The sequence below is a fragment of the Moschus berezovskii genome, chromosome 6 (genome assembly GCF_049115385.1).
Source record: "Moschus berezovskii isolate FMDL1 chromosome 6, NW_MosBer_1.0, whole genome shotgun sequence".
Lineage (NCBI taxonomy): Eukaryota > Metazoa > Chordata > Mammalia > Artiodactyla > Moschidae > Moschus > Moschus berezovskii.
In genome coordinates, this window is record NC_142465.1 from 112,493,199 (window position 1) to 112,506,670 (window position 13,472).

Consider the following 13,472-nt stretch of genomic DNA (forward strand, 5'->3'; position numbering starts at 1 on the left):
CCAGGACTCGAGGACAGCAGAGACCACGTCCCTCTGGTTCTGTGAAGCGTGCTGACCTTCCTGCATGGGGAGCGTGAGGCCCTTGGCTCCCCAAGAGCTGGGCTCTCCTTTGTCTCCAAACACCTGCCCCCGAGGACCCCCTTCTGACCTGAGAGGTTCAAGTAATTTGGTGCTTAAAGGGAGAGAGAGCTACGGACCCAGCGAGCCTGTGGAACGGTGCTCACGACCCAAGAGCAGCAGTCAGGCTTCAGTGTGGCATCCGCGGTCCCTCGTCAGGACGTGGGACCCTGGGGGAGAGAAAGTCCCGTCCACGTCCTCCTCCTCAGAACATCCCAGAACTCCCAGGAAGGAGCCACAACCAGTGACCTCACTTACCTGGGGACTCATCTCCAACAGGAGCCCTGGTCCGCCCTTGCCCGAGTCCCAGAGTCACTGCCTTGGGAGACGTGGACACTCTGACCTCAGCTGCCCCTGACAGGGCCCTTTAGGGACTCTCTTTTGCTTGTGATCCATCGGCCTGAGAGGGAGCCTTACAGGGAGGGCACATGGTCTGCACTGTATGGACCGTGAGAGGACCCCTGGGATCTCCCGGCACTTTTGCAGAGCGGCCAGGCTGATGGCCACCCACCTCGGCTCGTTTCCACAGTGAGGGGTCAGCTGCACAGCAAGCCAGGCCGGGCTGGAGGAGGGACCCCTGACTGACCACCGCCCAGCACAGCTGGTCGACTTGCTTCCCCATTAAACAGGGGTCCAGCCTTGTCCTTGGGCTGTGTGGCATGTGGTTGGACCCTGCACCGTAGCCTCGCCCTTCGGCCGTGTGACTAGACCCTGCGCCCCGGCCAGCATCTTCAGTGGGATCAGTTATTAGCTGGTGGTTTGGAGCATTAAAGGCTCTTGGCTCAGGTTCTCAGTCCCAGGAGATATAATTATCTCACGCACAATGGCTCTGCCACCTGTCACATCTTCTGGCTTAGATTTTTTTAATGAAACATAACAAGAGGGGTTGTTTTCTTGCTTCACAGCCGAGCTCGCTTTGTGCTGAACTGGGCGAGCCATCTGTGTCCCCCAGCCCATGGCCTGACCAGCAATCACTCCCCAGACACCTGGGCCGTCCTGACACTCGGCCTTCGACTGACGTGTCTCAACTGCCTGCATGCTCTCTGCCCCAGCCACCCTCCCACAGGCCTCAGAGCCTCCTGGAAGGTTCCTGACCCACCCCCACACCACAGTGACCCTCGAGTCAGCCACCTGCACAGTCGCCATGCTCCTGCCCACGAGGGTCCAGGTCTTCAGGGCCACACACCACCGTCAACATCAGGGGTTGTGCTCGGGAGCCCAGCCGTGTCCTCAGGCCCAGGCTCAGCCCTCAGGCTTCTGTTCTCAGGGTGCTGGGTCTCAGCTGGCCCGTTTCCGCCTGCAATCCAGCTGCCAAAGGCCGTGTCTGCAGCAGGGGCTCCTGTCCTCCACACAGTCCTCAGAGAGAGGCCCCAACCCGTGGCCAGCCCAGCTGAAGGTCTGAGGACACAGCGCTGAGCTCTGGGGACCGTGTCTCCACTTAGAAGACGCTCGATTTGTAGGTTGGGCTGGACCGGCCCTGTGTCTCGGCTTCAAGCCCTCGAGCACCAGGAGGTGCTGACCACAGAGCTCTCTCCCTGAAGCCGCTCCTTCCAGTACCCGCGTGGTCACCCGGGAGCGTCTGAGAATCGAGGCAAACGTGTGTCGCCTGCTAACGTCTCCTCTTTCCCTTTCAGCCACCGGATCTCCAAGTCCAAGTTCAGGTGAGTGGGACACTCCTCTCCTGCTGGGCCCCGGGGGTCCCCCTGGGTGGGGGCCGAGCGAGGGGGTGCCTGAGGCAGGGCTCGGGGTCTGGTGACTCAGTGTTCGTGGCGGCACCAGCCGGGAGGTTGTGAGAGTCTGTGTCTCCCTCCCTTGTAAGATGAAGTCCAGTTGAGGTAAGTGCCACGCACCGCTCTCTGCCGCTCTTAGCCGCGTTTACAGGACTTGGTGAGGTGAGGGCATGCGGGTTCCATCAGCGCTGTCTCAGAGCCTTCCGCAGGGCCGTCCTCGCCCTGTCTGCCCCTCCAGCCCCACTGCCTGTGTCCCCCATCCTGTCTCTTACACGTCGAGGCTTCTGCGTGGAGCCCTTCTTCCACCCAAATCATGGTGTCCCAGCCCCCTGGAGAAGCTGGGCTCCCATTGAGAAGCTCGGCTGTCACTGCATCTCGACACCTTCTATAGACTCCCCTCCCTCCCCGCATCACTCCATTCAGACCTCTGTCACCACCCTCACCATGTGGGCTCCTGCAACCCCAATACGTTCCACAAGCCTCCAGAGTGTGGTTTGCATGGAGCCAAACTGAGCGCCTGACTATCGGCAGGGCATCCCCTGGTTGTGTCGGATGTGAGGATGGGCATGGGAATTTACTCTCACAAAGCTTGCATGAGCCAGAAAACATCGATTATGTTTTGTAATCGATCTAGTCTTGCTGTCCCAGCCTCACTTGCTGCGTAGCTAGCACATGTGTGCGTGTGTGTTAAGTCGCTTCAGTCGTGTCAGAATCTCTATGACCCCATGGACTGTAGCCCGCCAGGCTCCTCTGTCCATGGGATTCTTCAGGCAAGAATACTGGAATGTGTTGCCATGCATTTCTCCAGGGGACCCTCCCAACCCAGGGATCGAACCCAAGTCTCCTGCATTGCAGGTGGATTCTTTACCATCTGAGCCACCTTGGGAACCCCAGCAAGAGCAGAGACAGCATTAGATTTTAGTCCAGCCAAGCAGAGCAGCCCAAGTCCCTGAAGCTGAATGTTTAGCCCCTCTTCTTCCCTCTACCCAGCTCCTCTCCAGGGTGGAAAAGCGGGCTTAGGATTTCAAGATCTTGGAAGTACACAGGGGCTCAGTGAGGACTCTGTTCTCTGGCCCCCAGGCTCTTTGAACCCATGGATGGGCCACAGGAACCAGGCGCTGGCCCATGTTCCTGCCACCTATCACCACCTGCACCTGCCTGGGTAGAGCTCTAGGCTAAAGGCTGGTGCCCCCCAGGCACCCACAGACCCCATGCCCCAGCCAGGAGAAGCATCTCTGGCCCCAGTGTCCCAGCCTCTCTATGACTATCCCGGTGTTTCTAACGCTTGGCTCTGGGTCGCTGGTAAGGGACCCTCTCCTCTCCCACCTTCTGCTCCTTGTTCCACTGGGGCTGGAAAACACAGGCTTTGTCTCCTTCCACTTCCTCTCAAGCTGAGACCTCCTTTACATAAAAAGCCTGAAGTCAAGTCTCCCTAAAATAGATCTCTGGTGGCTCAGACGGTAAAGCGTCTGCCTGCAATGTGGAAGACCCAGGTTCAGTCCCTGGGCCAGGAAGGTCCCCTGGAGAAGGAAATGGCAACCTATCCCAGTACTCTTGCCTGGAAAATTCCATGGATGGAGGAGCCTGGTGGGCTACAGTCCATGGGGTCGCAAAGAGTCAGATACAACTGAGCAATTTCACTCTTATTTTCAAGTCTCCCAGGCCCAGATCCTGTCACAGGAGAGAGCTTGAGAATGTAGCAAATCCTTTCTCTCCATAATACCCAGATATCACTGCTTCTCCGGCATCTGGAGGGGCAGTAGGTACCTCTTGGGGAGGGACAGATGGGCTTTCCTGACCTGGAGGGGCAGCAGGTATCTCTTGGGGAGGGATGGATGGGTTGTCCTGCCCTGGTGGAGTGGCAGGTATCTCTTGGGGAGGGACAGATGGGCTGTCCTGCCCTAGAGGGGCAGCAGGTATCTCTTGGGGAGGGATGGATGGGTTGTCCTGCCCCAGAACAGCATTATGCTTGACACAGACTCAAAGCGAAGTTCTGTTTCACCGTCAAAGCTCAGAAAACACTTTGTATTCTGACAGTTCCAAAGCCTCCAGGCAAGGAGATGGCCCAGGAGACGGAGGGCGTTCTGTGTCCAGTGCTCAAGGGTGTAGGCCATGCTCCTGGAGAAGAGGGGACACAGAGGCCCCACATCCCTAGACTCTGCATGGCTTTGAGACAAGGCTCACCTGCTTGTCCTGGATGCCCCTCTAGGAAGGGCTCCTCCCCCAGCAGCTACAACTCAAGATGCAGCAGAAATAAAGAGAGAAGGCTTTGTGTTCATCCCCAAAGGCTTATTCGCAGTAGGTTGACACCATCAAGAAATCCATGTTCAGGAGAGGGTATTGTGGCCAAGAGGCACGGGGCCATGTGGCTCATGCATGGCCAAGTCAAGACCCATGCCCGGGACCCAGGCAGCACCCTGTGATGAGGTCCTGCCTAGGGTTCCAAAACTGTTTCTTCTTGACTGTGCCTGGGGTCAGGGGAGGGGTCCACGGCACAGCTACTGAGCAGAAACACAATACCAGCCACTTCCACCCTTTCTAAAACTCTCTACCAGCCACGTTAAAAAAGTGAAAAGGAGCAGGTAAAATTAATCATAAGATATTTTTATTTAAGCCAATGCACCTGAAACGTCATTTCAAGATGTAACTAATACTTTAAATTAATGATATATTCATTTATATTAATCTTTCTACTAAATCTTCGAAGTCCAGTGTGCCCTTTACACTGACTGCACATCCGGTTTGGACTGGCCGCGTGCACAGCAGCCACACGTGGCCAGGGGCTCCAACACCAGACAGTGTGGCCCTGCAGGGTCAGATGGCAGCTACCTCATCCGCATCTTACAGTCTGATGCTGGGTCTGTTGAGGGAATAGCAAAGCTGGCAATGGGCTGAAAATGCCCCCGAATCACCAAGGTCGACCCTGAGCAGCCTCTGTGGAGCAGACGCGGAAAAACTCCATCCTCACAGCCTCTGTCTGTCTGACGGTGGCAACTGGAGTGGAGTAGGAGATGCAGGAGAATCACAGTACCAGGGAAAGAAGGGGAGAGAATTTCCGCAACTCAGGAGCAGCCTCGTAAACGGGGGAAAGCCTGTGCTACTCCAGTAGGGAATCTGAAATTTGAGGTTTAAAAAAAAAATTATTGATCATTTTCTCAGTTTAACAATGACACATATTAGAATCTGACCTACAAATGGCCTATTCTATTTGCAAGACAAGGGTACAAAAATCACAGGATTTTTAAAAGAAATATTAGAGCAGAGGTTTTAGGGACATTCTGGCAAATTAATGGACTTACAATATTTGGGCAATATTAGAGTATTTTCTTGGTAAGCCAAGTCTCTACTTTGAGGAATTAGTTATAATAAGGAATTTTGTGATATTTGGGGCTCAGAATAGGACTTCAGCTGTTACAGAACAAAATGTTCTGAGGTCTTCTCGGTTTGAAGGGATTAGCCTAGCAATGTGCTGGGGTTGGATCTGGGAGACACGGAGGTCTGAGGCGAACCCCTCGGGGGTCCGAGGTGAAACTCTCAGGGTCTGGGTCCGAGGCGAACCCCTCTGGGTCTGAGGCGAACCCCTCAGGGGTCTGAGGTGAACCCCTCGGGGTCTGAGGTGAACCCCTTTGGGTCTGAGGTGAACCCCTCGGGGGTCTGAGGTGAACGCTTCTGGGTCTGAGGCAAACTCCTCAGGATCTGAGGTGAACTCCTCAGGGTCTGATGTTTGGAAACCTGTCTCATCTTCAGAGAAATGTGCCCCCAAGTTCCCCCTTACCTCTGCCATCCCCTCAACAACAAGGCACATGCCCAAATTTGCCCATCCTAATAGCCCATTTTTAGGTTACTTTCGTATAAAATAATTAAATGTAGGCGTTTTCGGGTTGCTTGTTCTCCACTCTTTTCTCTGGAAAGAGCCCCAAGTGTCCACCGTTTGGTGTCTCCTGTTCTAGATGCTTGTCTAGAATTCTGTGACAGGCAGATTCTTCCAAGAGCACCACCCCCTCTCCTCCTGACCCCAGCCCTGCGGTCTTAAGCCTTGTCCACACAGGCAGTGAGCAAGTCTGTGCGCAGCTTGTCTCTGCTGCCCTACCTGCCTGCCCACCCAGTGTTCCTGCTGTGGGGGTGTGGGGGGCAGGGGAGCTACGGATCCATCACAAAGGGCAGGACTCTGCCCCTCAATCTCAGGACCTTGTGATCTCGATCTCGGTGGAGAGGCAGGAACCACACGTTAAACGTACTGACTTACAGGAAAGGGGCATCGTGTCCTCTGTGGAGCCTGGCTGGCTGCCCACGACAGGCTGGGAGGCCTTCCCCCGAGGCACCTACTAAGCCCGCCTGGCACCCAGCTCCCTTGGGGTCCGTCAACCACGTGAGTTAACTGCTGAATATGTAGTACCCAACTGGGGTAGATGCTTAACAAATGCCTCTTGAGTGTGTAGCCAAGTGAGTAACATAGACAGGAAGTGTGTCTGGAGCCCCAAGGCTGGGACACCTAGAAAAGTGCATCGTGGGGAAGGTGGGCCCCCCATCAAGCCCTGAAGCAATGCTGGGACCCAAAAAAAGAGGCTTGGTGGGGGGACAACCATGTCAAGCAGAGTTGTCTGGTGAGACCACTGATACACAGGTGAGGAGACATGAGAGAGGATACGTCCAGGCCCACTGTGCCCCCTGGGTCTGCACCCGGAAAGTTCCACTTCTAGAGGAGATGACTTTCCAGAGAGCGGAGGGATCGTGAGTAGCAGGTGAATTCCTCCCCCTTGGTTTATCATTTAATCTCTATATTCTCCGTGCACATGTAAACACACAAATAAACTTACACGTTCTAATAAACTATTACATTTATTATACAGTAGGAAGCGTTGCCAGGAAACCAGTTGTCAAGCAAAGCTATATTTTGAAGAGTGGGAGGTGTGTAATTATCTTTAAATACTTTCGCTGGGTAGTAATTACTCCACCCCCACCCCAGCCCAAGCCCACGTGGTTCTCCTGAGTGGCTGTCACGCGAGTACACAATTCCATGGGCGCCACCCTGACCGTCAGTCACAGTGGCTACTGGGGATCCAACCAGAGCATCACCAGACCCCCAGGACAGGCCCCCAGCACGTGGCACCTGTGTCCACCAGTCCCAGACTTGGGAACAGAACTTAGTCAAGCTTTCATCAGTATGAGACAGAGGTGGAGTTATTTCCTCCAAACCCCGGAAGAAAGCAGCCACAATTCCATTAACCTCTGAATCAGTTATGGGTGATTTCTGTAAATCAGATTGTCTCTATTCAAAACACATTCTTTGCAACTACAATGTAAGCTATTGCCCACTTTAAAAATGCACAAAGTGAGAGTTAAGTTTTATTTGGGGCAAAGTGAGGACGATAGCCTGGGAGACAGCATCTCAGCTAGCTCAGAGAAACTGCTCCAAAGAGGCAGGGGAAGATCCATATATACATGATTTTGGTGAAGGGGGAGTTCATACAATCAAACGCACATTTTTTACAGGTTTCTGCTAGTCATCTGTAGGTCACTGCTAGTCACGAGGAGCAGACGTCACCATGAAGGATTTTAGTGTTTTTCTAGCTATAAGGAGATGTAAGACGTGGGCTCATAAAACCATCTCCTGAAAATATCTAACTTTCTCACGACCAGTCCTGCCAACTTTTTCCAGAGCACAGAGGGCCTCATTTCTGCTCTCCACAGAGAACTCTTTGCAGGGGTGCTGAAGGTCAGCAGCTGCGGCAGCACATGATTTAATCTTTGCAGAGGTAGATGGCAAGTGCCCGTGGCAAGGGTCAGTTTGTGTGTCGTTCACGCCTGTGTGCTCAGTCCTGTCCGACTCTTTGCAACCCCATTGACTGCAGCCCACCAAGGGTCCTCTGTCCATGGGATTTCCCGGCAAGAATACTGGGAAATACTGCCATATCCTTCTTCAGGGGATCTTCCTGACCCAGGGGGTGAACTCTTATCTCCTGCGTCTCTTGCACTGGCAGGCAGTTTCTTTACCACTGAGCTACCCTGACACTACTTAAGATCAGATATGAGTTTGTCCTGAAAATTTGTTTTTCAGGGGGAAAAAATGTCTCCCAACTTTGTCTATAGTATTACCCACCTCAGTCACAGGAGACAAGTGGAGTCTCGCCCTGGCCAGAGAAGATGCCTCAGCACTGCAGTCCAGCACCCAGAGGCCGCCCCCACCACTAGAGACCACCCCATTGCCTTGTCCTGCTTCACCCCACCCCTGCTCTTCCCTGACAGTCCATCTAGGGGAACGGAAGGCCCACAGCACACTTGGGAACCATCATTATTCTGACCTCCGGGCATTTCTTCTCCGTGTGGTGACCCTCCCCCAGCAGCAGCCATTTGTCCCTGCCAAGGCTTGGTGCTCCCTGGAGGTGGCGTCCCTGCCCCCGAGGTGATGGAGGGCGGGGTCAGGTCAGAACCCTTCCTTCCCTGCTCTGCAGGCCACAAGCCAGGGTCTCCTGCAGCTCCCGGGCAGCCAGGCCTCCTTAGATGTGCCCCACTTCCTAGTCTCAGAACAGATTCCAGCAGAGGCATGGCAGCAGGATTTCCCATGGACCATAGCCACAGAAATGACAGAGTAAAAATACAGACAAAGTCAAGCTCTCCTGAAGGCCATATGGGGTGGGTGGAGGGTCCTAACAGCAGAGTCTGGGGACCTGGAGACCGAGGACATTGTGCAGATATGAGTGCAGGTGTCCAGTACCCCCTTTCTGTCCACAAGTAGGGACTCCGTCCTCAGCAACCAGTGGGTGTTCCTACAGACATGACCTGCAAGTACCTCCAGGCATTCCTCTGCAAGGGTCCCACGCTGGTGACTGGGCCTACCCCTCCCACCCTTTCTCTCTCCCCTGCATTCGAGGCCAGGGTCAAAGGCCTGCTAACCTGCCTCCAAAATCAGTCAGTTCATTGTCCTCCTTGCATGAGTGAAGTTGTGGCCTTCCTCATCTCCGGCCCAATGGCCAGCTGAGCATCCCAACCCTGAGCTGACCCTTGACCACATGGCTGTTTCATTGGCTGTTTGGTTTCTAGACCTAGCTCCCCTCTCGAGGCAGGGCCCCACAGTCTCCCCTGCACTCCCTTCCCTTCCCTTCTCACACGGTGTGGGCATCTGTTAAATGTTTGGCTGACAGAATTACCAAATATAGCTGCATATTTTCTCAGTATTGAGGATGAAATTGGGGACAAGCTATAAACCCATCCACCAAAGTTATAAAATGAGAGTGTTTCCTTGGGATCTTCCAGCTCCATGGTTGTCATCTGTGGTTACACAGAGAACCACCCGGAATCTTAACAAACAGCAAAGGGATTTGTGTGTGCTGTGTCACTTCAGTCATGCCTGACTCTGCGGCCCCACGAACTGTAGCCCACCGGGTTCCTCTGTCCATGGGATTTCCCAGGCAAGAATACTGGAGTGAGTTGCCATTTCCTCCTCCAGGGGATCTTCCTGACCTAGAGATCAAACCCAAGCCTCTTGTGTTTTCTGCATTGGTAGGCGGATTCTTTACCACTAACGCCACCTGGGAAGCCCAACAGTATTTGCGGGGTATTTAAAAATTACTCAACCCCCAGACAATCAGATTTAACTGGTTTGGATTTGGAGCCTGGATACTGGTGGGTTTGTGTTACAAAGTTTCCCCATGTGATTCTATGCACAGCTGGGTTTGATGAAAGTCTCTAACCAGAGGCCATGGGGGACCAGTGTCCTGCAGCCCATGGATGAGCTTTCAGCGCTTCATGTGAACTCATGTTAGATATGGGGAGTCTACCCATTGTCCTGAACAGAGCCCTCCGTGAAGGCAAGAAGCTCTGTTGCTGACTCTTCCCACCCCCATAGATGAGGTAGCTAGCAAGGCCTGGGCACCTGGGCTGGGGGGTGGGGGGTGGGTAACACTGCTGACTCTGTCCCCAGCCGGTGTCAGTCCAGGCGCCCAAACTCAAGGACCCTTGGCTTTCCTCTGAAAATCAGGACAACACCTGCTCTGCAGAGTTGTTTAAAAAGACTCGGAGAAGGCATGAGAAGTGCCTGATGTGGAACCAGGCAGACGCGGGGTTCACTAGTGATAGCCGTTACTAGCACCAGCGCTACTAGTTATACTTGCAGCTCTCCTTCCAGCGATGCCATTGTTATGAAAATAGGACACCTCCCTTCAGCGTCAGGCCAGACCCTCACACAAGGCTGACCCTGCTTGGGGTCACAGATGAGGGGGCCATGGTCCCAGAGGAGCAGGACACCCTTCCCCGATCCCCTCACTGAGGCCACACTGCCGGCCACACTGCCAGCCACGAGCTGGTGACTGCGGTGGCATGCTGATCCCTCGGCCCTTGGTGAGGCTGGGCCAGCTCAGGGGAAGGAGGGGGACCTGAACTCACGGCAGCCCTCTCCCGTCCCCCTCCTCTGCCCCTTCCAGCCGCTACTGGCGTCGGTGGAATCGGTTCTGCAGGAGGAAGTGCCGCGCGGCTGTGAAGTCCAGCATCTTCTACTGGCTGGTCATCTTCCTGGTTTTCCTCAACACGCTCACCATCGCCTCTGAGCACTACAACCAGCCCCACTGGCTCACGGAAGTCCAAGGTGAGAGGCCGCCAGCCCTCCTGTTATTCAGGCTGATGGGACTTTCTCCTGGGGGTGGGCAAGGGGAGCAGGGCCAGGGACGAGGGGACAGTGGGTCACCCCGGCCACACCAGGGCCTGGCAGCTCACCAGCCAGTAAAACACCACCAACTCACTGTACACAGACGGGACCCACCAGGCCGGCAATGCAGTCCCCCTGTCCCGGTGGCCGCCACTGGGTCCAGGAGACCACGTCAGGAACAGCGGCTTGCTTGGCTCTGTCAGATCCTTAGCTGCCCACCCGTCACCCCCCGTGGATTGCCATGGCCCGGCCTCCAGGTGTGCCGGCCCGCACCTGCGAGGGGCAGCGAGCACAAAGCTAGGCAGAGGACAAGGGTGACCTGAGCCCAGGGACCTGTCCTCCATGGCTGTCAGTCCACCACCCCTCGCTGGGGTACTAACCCCAGGGTCAGGCAGACTCAGCCTGGACCCCAGGGAGTCTCCCGGAACCTGGGAGGGCCCATCTCCTCCCAGTGACGAGGGCAGACAAGGACCCCCCCAGCTCCCGCTTGTGGCTGGTGGGTCTGAGCAGACAGATGGCAGCCCCTCGAGCCTCACTTCTTGTGTCTGGAAAATGGGCATGACAGCAGCTGGGCTGCCTGGAGAGCCGCTGTGGGGTGGGGGGGGACTCAGGTTGGGGGGCATCGCTGGACGTGTGCTGAGGTTGCAACTAGACAAGTCACAGTGGGAGGGCCGTGTACGGGACCCAGCGTGGGCTGTCCTGCAGGGAACCCCACCCTCACCTCCTCTGCTCTGCCCCATGGGGCCCCTGCAGACACGGCCAACAAGGCGCTGCTGGCCCTGTTCACGGCGGAGATGCTGCTCAAGATGTACAGCCTGGGCCTGCAGGCCTACTTCGTGTCGCTCTTCAACCGCTTCGACTGCTTCATCGTGTGCGGCGGCATCCTGGAGACCATCCTGGTGGAGACCAAGATCATGTCGCCCTTGGGCATCTCCGTGCTGCGCTGCGTGCGTCTCCTGCGGATATTTAAGATCACAAGGTTCGTGTGCCCTCCTCTCCCCTCCTAAGCTTGTCTTCCAGGGAGCAAGCATCTTTTAATTTCGAGGCTGCAATCTCCCTCCGCAGTGATTTTGGAGCCCAAGAAAATGAAGTCTGTCACTGTTTGCACTTTTCCCCCATCTATTTGCCATGAAGTGATGGGACCGGATGCCATGATCTTAGTTTTTCGATGTGTAAGGATTCCAGTTTCTCTACTTTATAAACTCTCCTGTCCATCTCCAGAGACAGGACTTAAAGGATTTTTGAGTGACTCTGCTTGCTCCTCCTGGGGTTTGCCCAAAGCTATTTTTAATGTGACATTTCAGGTGCCTTTTAAGTAATTCTCAAAACCCCACCTGCTTGGGGCTTTGTCTTTTTTTTTTTTTAATTCCTATAGAAAAGAATTCTTGCTCCCAGGTATTATCATAGTATCTTAATGTTCATTCTATTTTTATCAAAAATTTATCTATCTCTAATCTGAAACTACTGCCAAGAAACCATTTTAAGTCTGTCTTTATCCTTGAGCTTCCGAAAGCCAGTCCACAGGAATTTTCAGATCCCCAGCAAGTCTGTGAACAGAACAATCTCATCGTCTAATTAGAAGCTCCTTTGGCAAAGGCCATTGTCTTCCTGTTTTCCAGTCTCCAAACCCTCTGGGGGCTTCTGGAAGACGCCAGAGAGACTAGTTACAGGGTTATCCCATGCCCGCTTCTGAGCCTCGTCCCGAATATGTTCCAGAGATCAGAATGTGCCTAAAATAGGGTCTGGGAGGGTGCCTGGCAGTCCCCTGAGACAGGTCAGCCTGGCCCTGCCTCAGACAAGTCTGTTTCTCCCTCTTCTTTGAAAATCTCTCGGAGATGCTATTTTTAACAGTGTTTTCTGGACCAGTGATTGTGATTCTCAAACCACGCTGTCCTCCTCAAAGGAGCTCATTAAGGATCTCCCCAGACCTAGAGAGTTTAACCAGAAACCCCCGGGGTGTTCTGAGCCATGGCTCTGATAACCTCGCTTTGAGACACTCTGGCCTGATTTTCTGCAGCCATCCTTTGTCCTCTTTCTCGTCTAAAATTATGAACCTTCGTGTATAACTGGAAATCGTGATCTTTTCTTGGCATTCACTTCTCTAGACTGTAGCCCCAACCCCATTCAGATGGTACTTCTGACGGCTCTCAGCTGAGAAAATTCCTAATGATGAAGACCTAACATGAATCCAGCCACGTTTTTAAATTGATTTTTTTCCTTCTTCTTCCTTTTTAAAAAAAATGTATTTATTTTTAATTGAAGGATAATTACTTTATAAAATTGTGTTAGTTTCTGCCATACATCACCATGAATCAGCCATGGGTATACACATGTCCCCTCCCTCTTAAACCTCCCTCCCACCTCCCACCCCATCCCACCCCTCTAGGTTGTCACAGAGCCCCGGTTTCAGTTCCCCGAGTCACACAGAAAATTCCCATTGGCTTTCTGATTTCACATACGGTGATGCAGACGCTTCCATGTTACTCTCTCCATTCGTCCCCCCCGCTCCCCCCCGCTGTGTCCACATGTCTTCTCTACATCTGTGCCCCTGTGGCTGCCCTGCGCCTCGGTTCACCAGTGCCATTTCCTAGATTCCATACATAGGTGTGAGTACACAATGTTTGTCTTTCTCTTTCTGATTTACTTCACTCTGTATAATAGGCTCCAGATTCAACCACCCCATTAGAGCTGATTCAAAAGTGTTCCCTTTCATGGCTTATATTCCACTGTGTATATATGCACCACAGCTCCTTTATCCGTTCATCTGTTGATGGACATCCAGGTTGCTTCCACGTCCCAACTGTTGCGAATAGACCTGCAATGAACATTGGGGTGCATGTGTCTTTTTCAACTTTGACTTCCTCAGGGTATACTCCTAGCAGTGGGATTGCTGGGTCATATGGTAGTTTTATTCTTAAGGAATAGTTTTTTAAGGAATCTCCATATGGTCTTCCATCGTGGCTATATCAATTTACATTCCCACG

General features: G+C 53.7%; 1 protein-coding gene across 13 annotated transcripts in view; it reads left to right on the forward strand.

Annotated features, from left to right (window-relative positions):
* Nucleotides 1-13,472, forward strand: part of CACNA1C (calcium voltage-gated channel subunit alpha1 C) — a 461,815-nt gene that overhangs the window by 372,064 nt on the left and 76,279 nt on the right. For all 13 annotated transcript variants that reach the window (XR_016037705.1, XM_088837459.1, XM_088837460.1 and 10 more), the window contains exons 11-13: nucleotides 1,752-1,778; nucleotides 10,268-10,428; nucleotides 11,242-11,467. Coding sequence is in view for 12 of the 13 variants with exons in the window: in XM_088837459.1 (XP_088693585.1) it covers nucleotides 1,752-1,778; nucleotides 10,268-10,428; nucleotides 11,242-11,467 (414 nt within the window). In the remaining variant the exon portion in view is untranslated. The remainder of the gene's footprint in view (nucleotides 1-1,751; nucleotides 1,779-10,267; nucleotides 10,429-11,241; nucleotides 11,468-13,472) is intronic.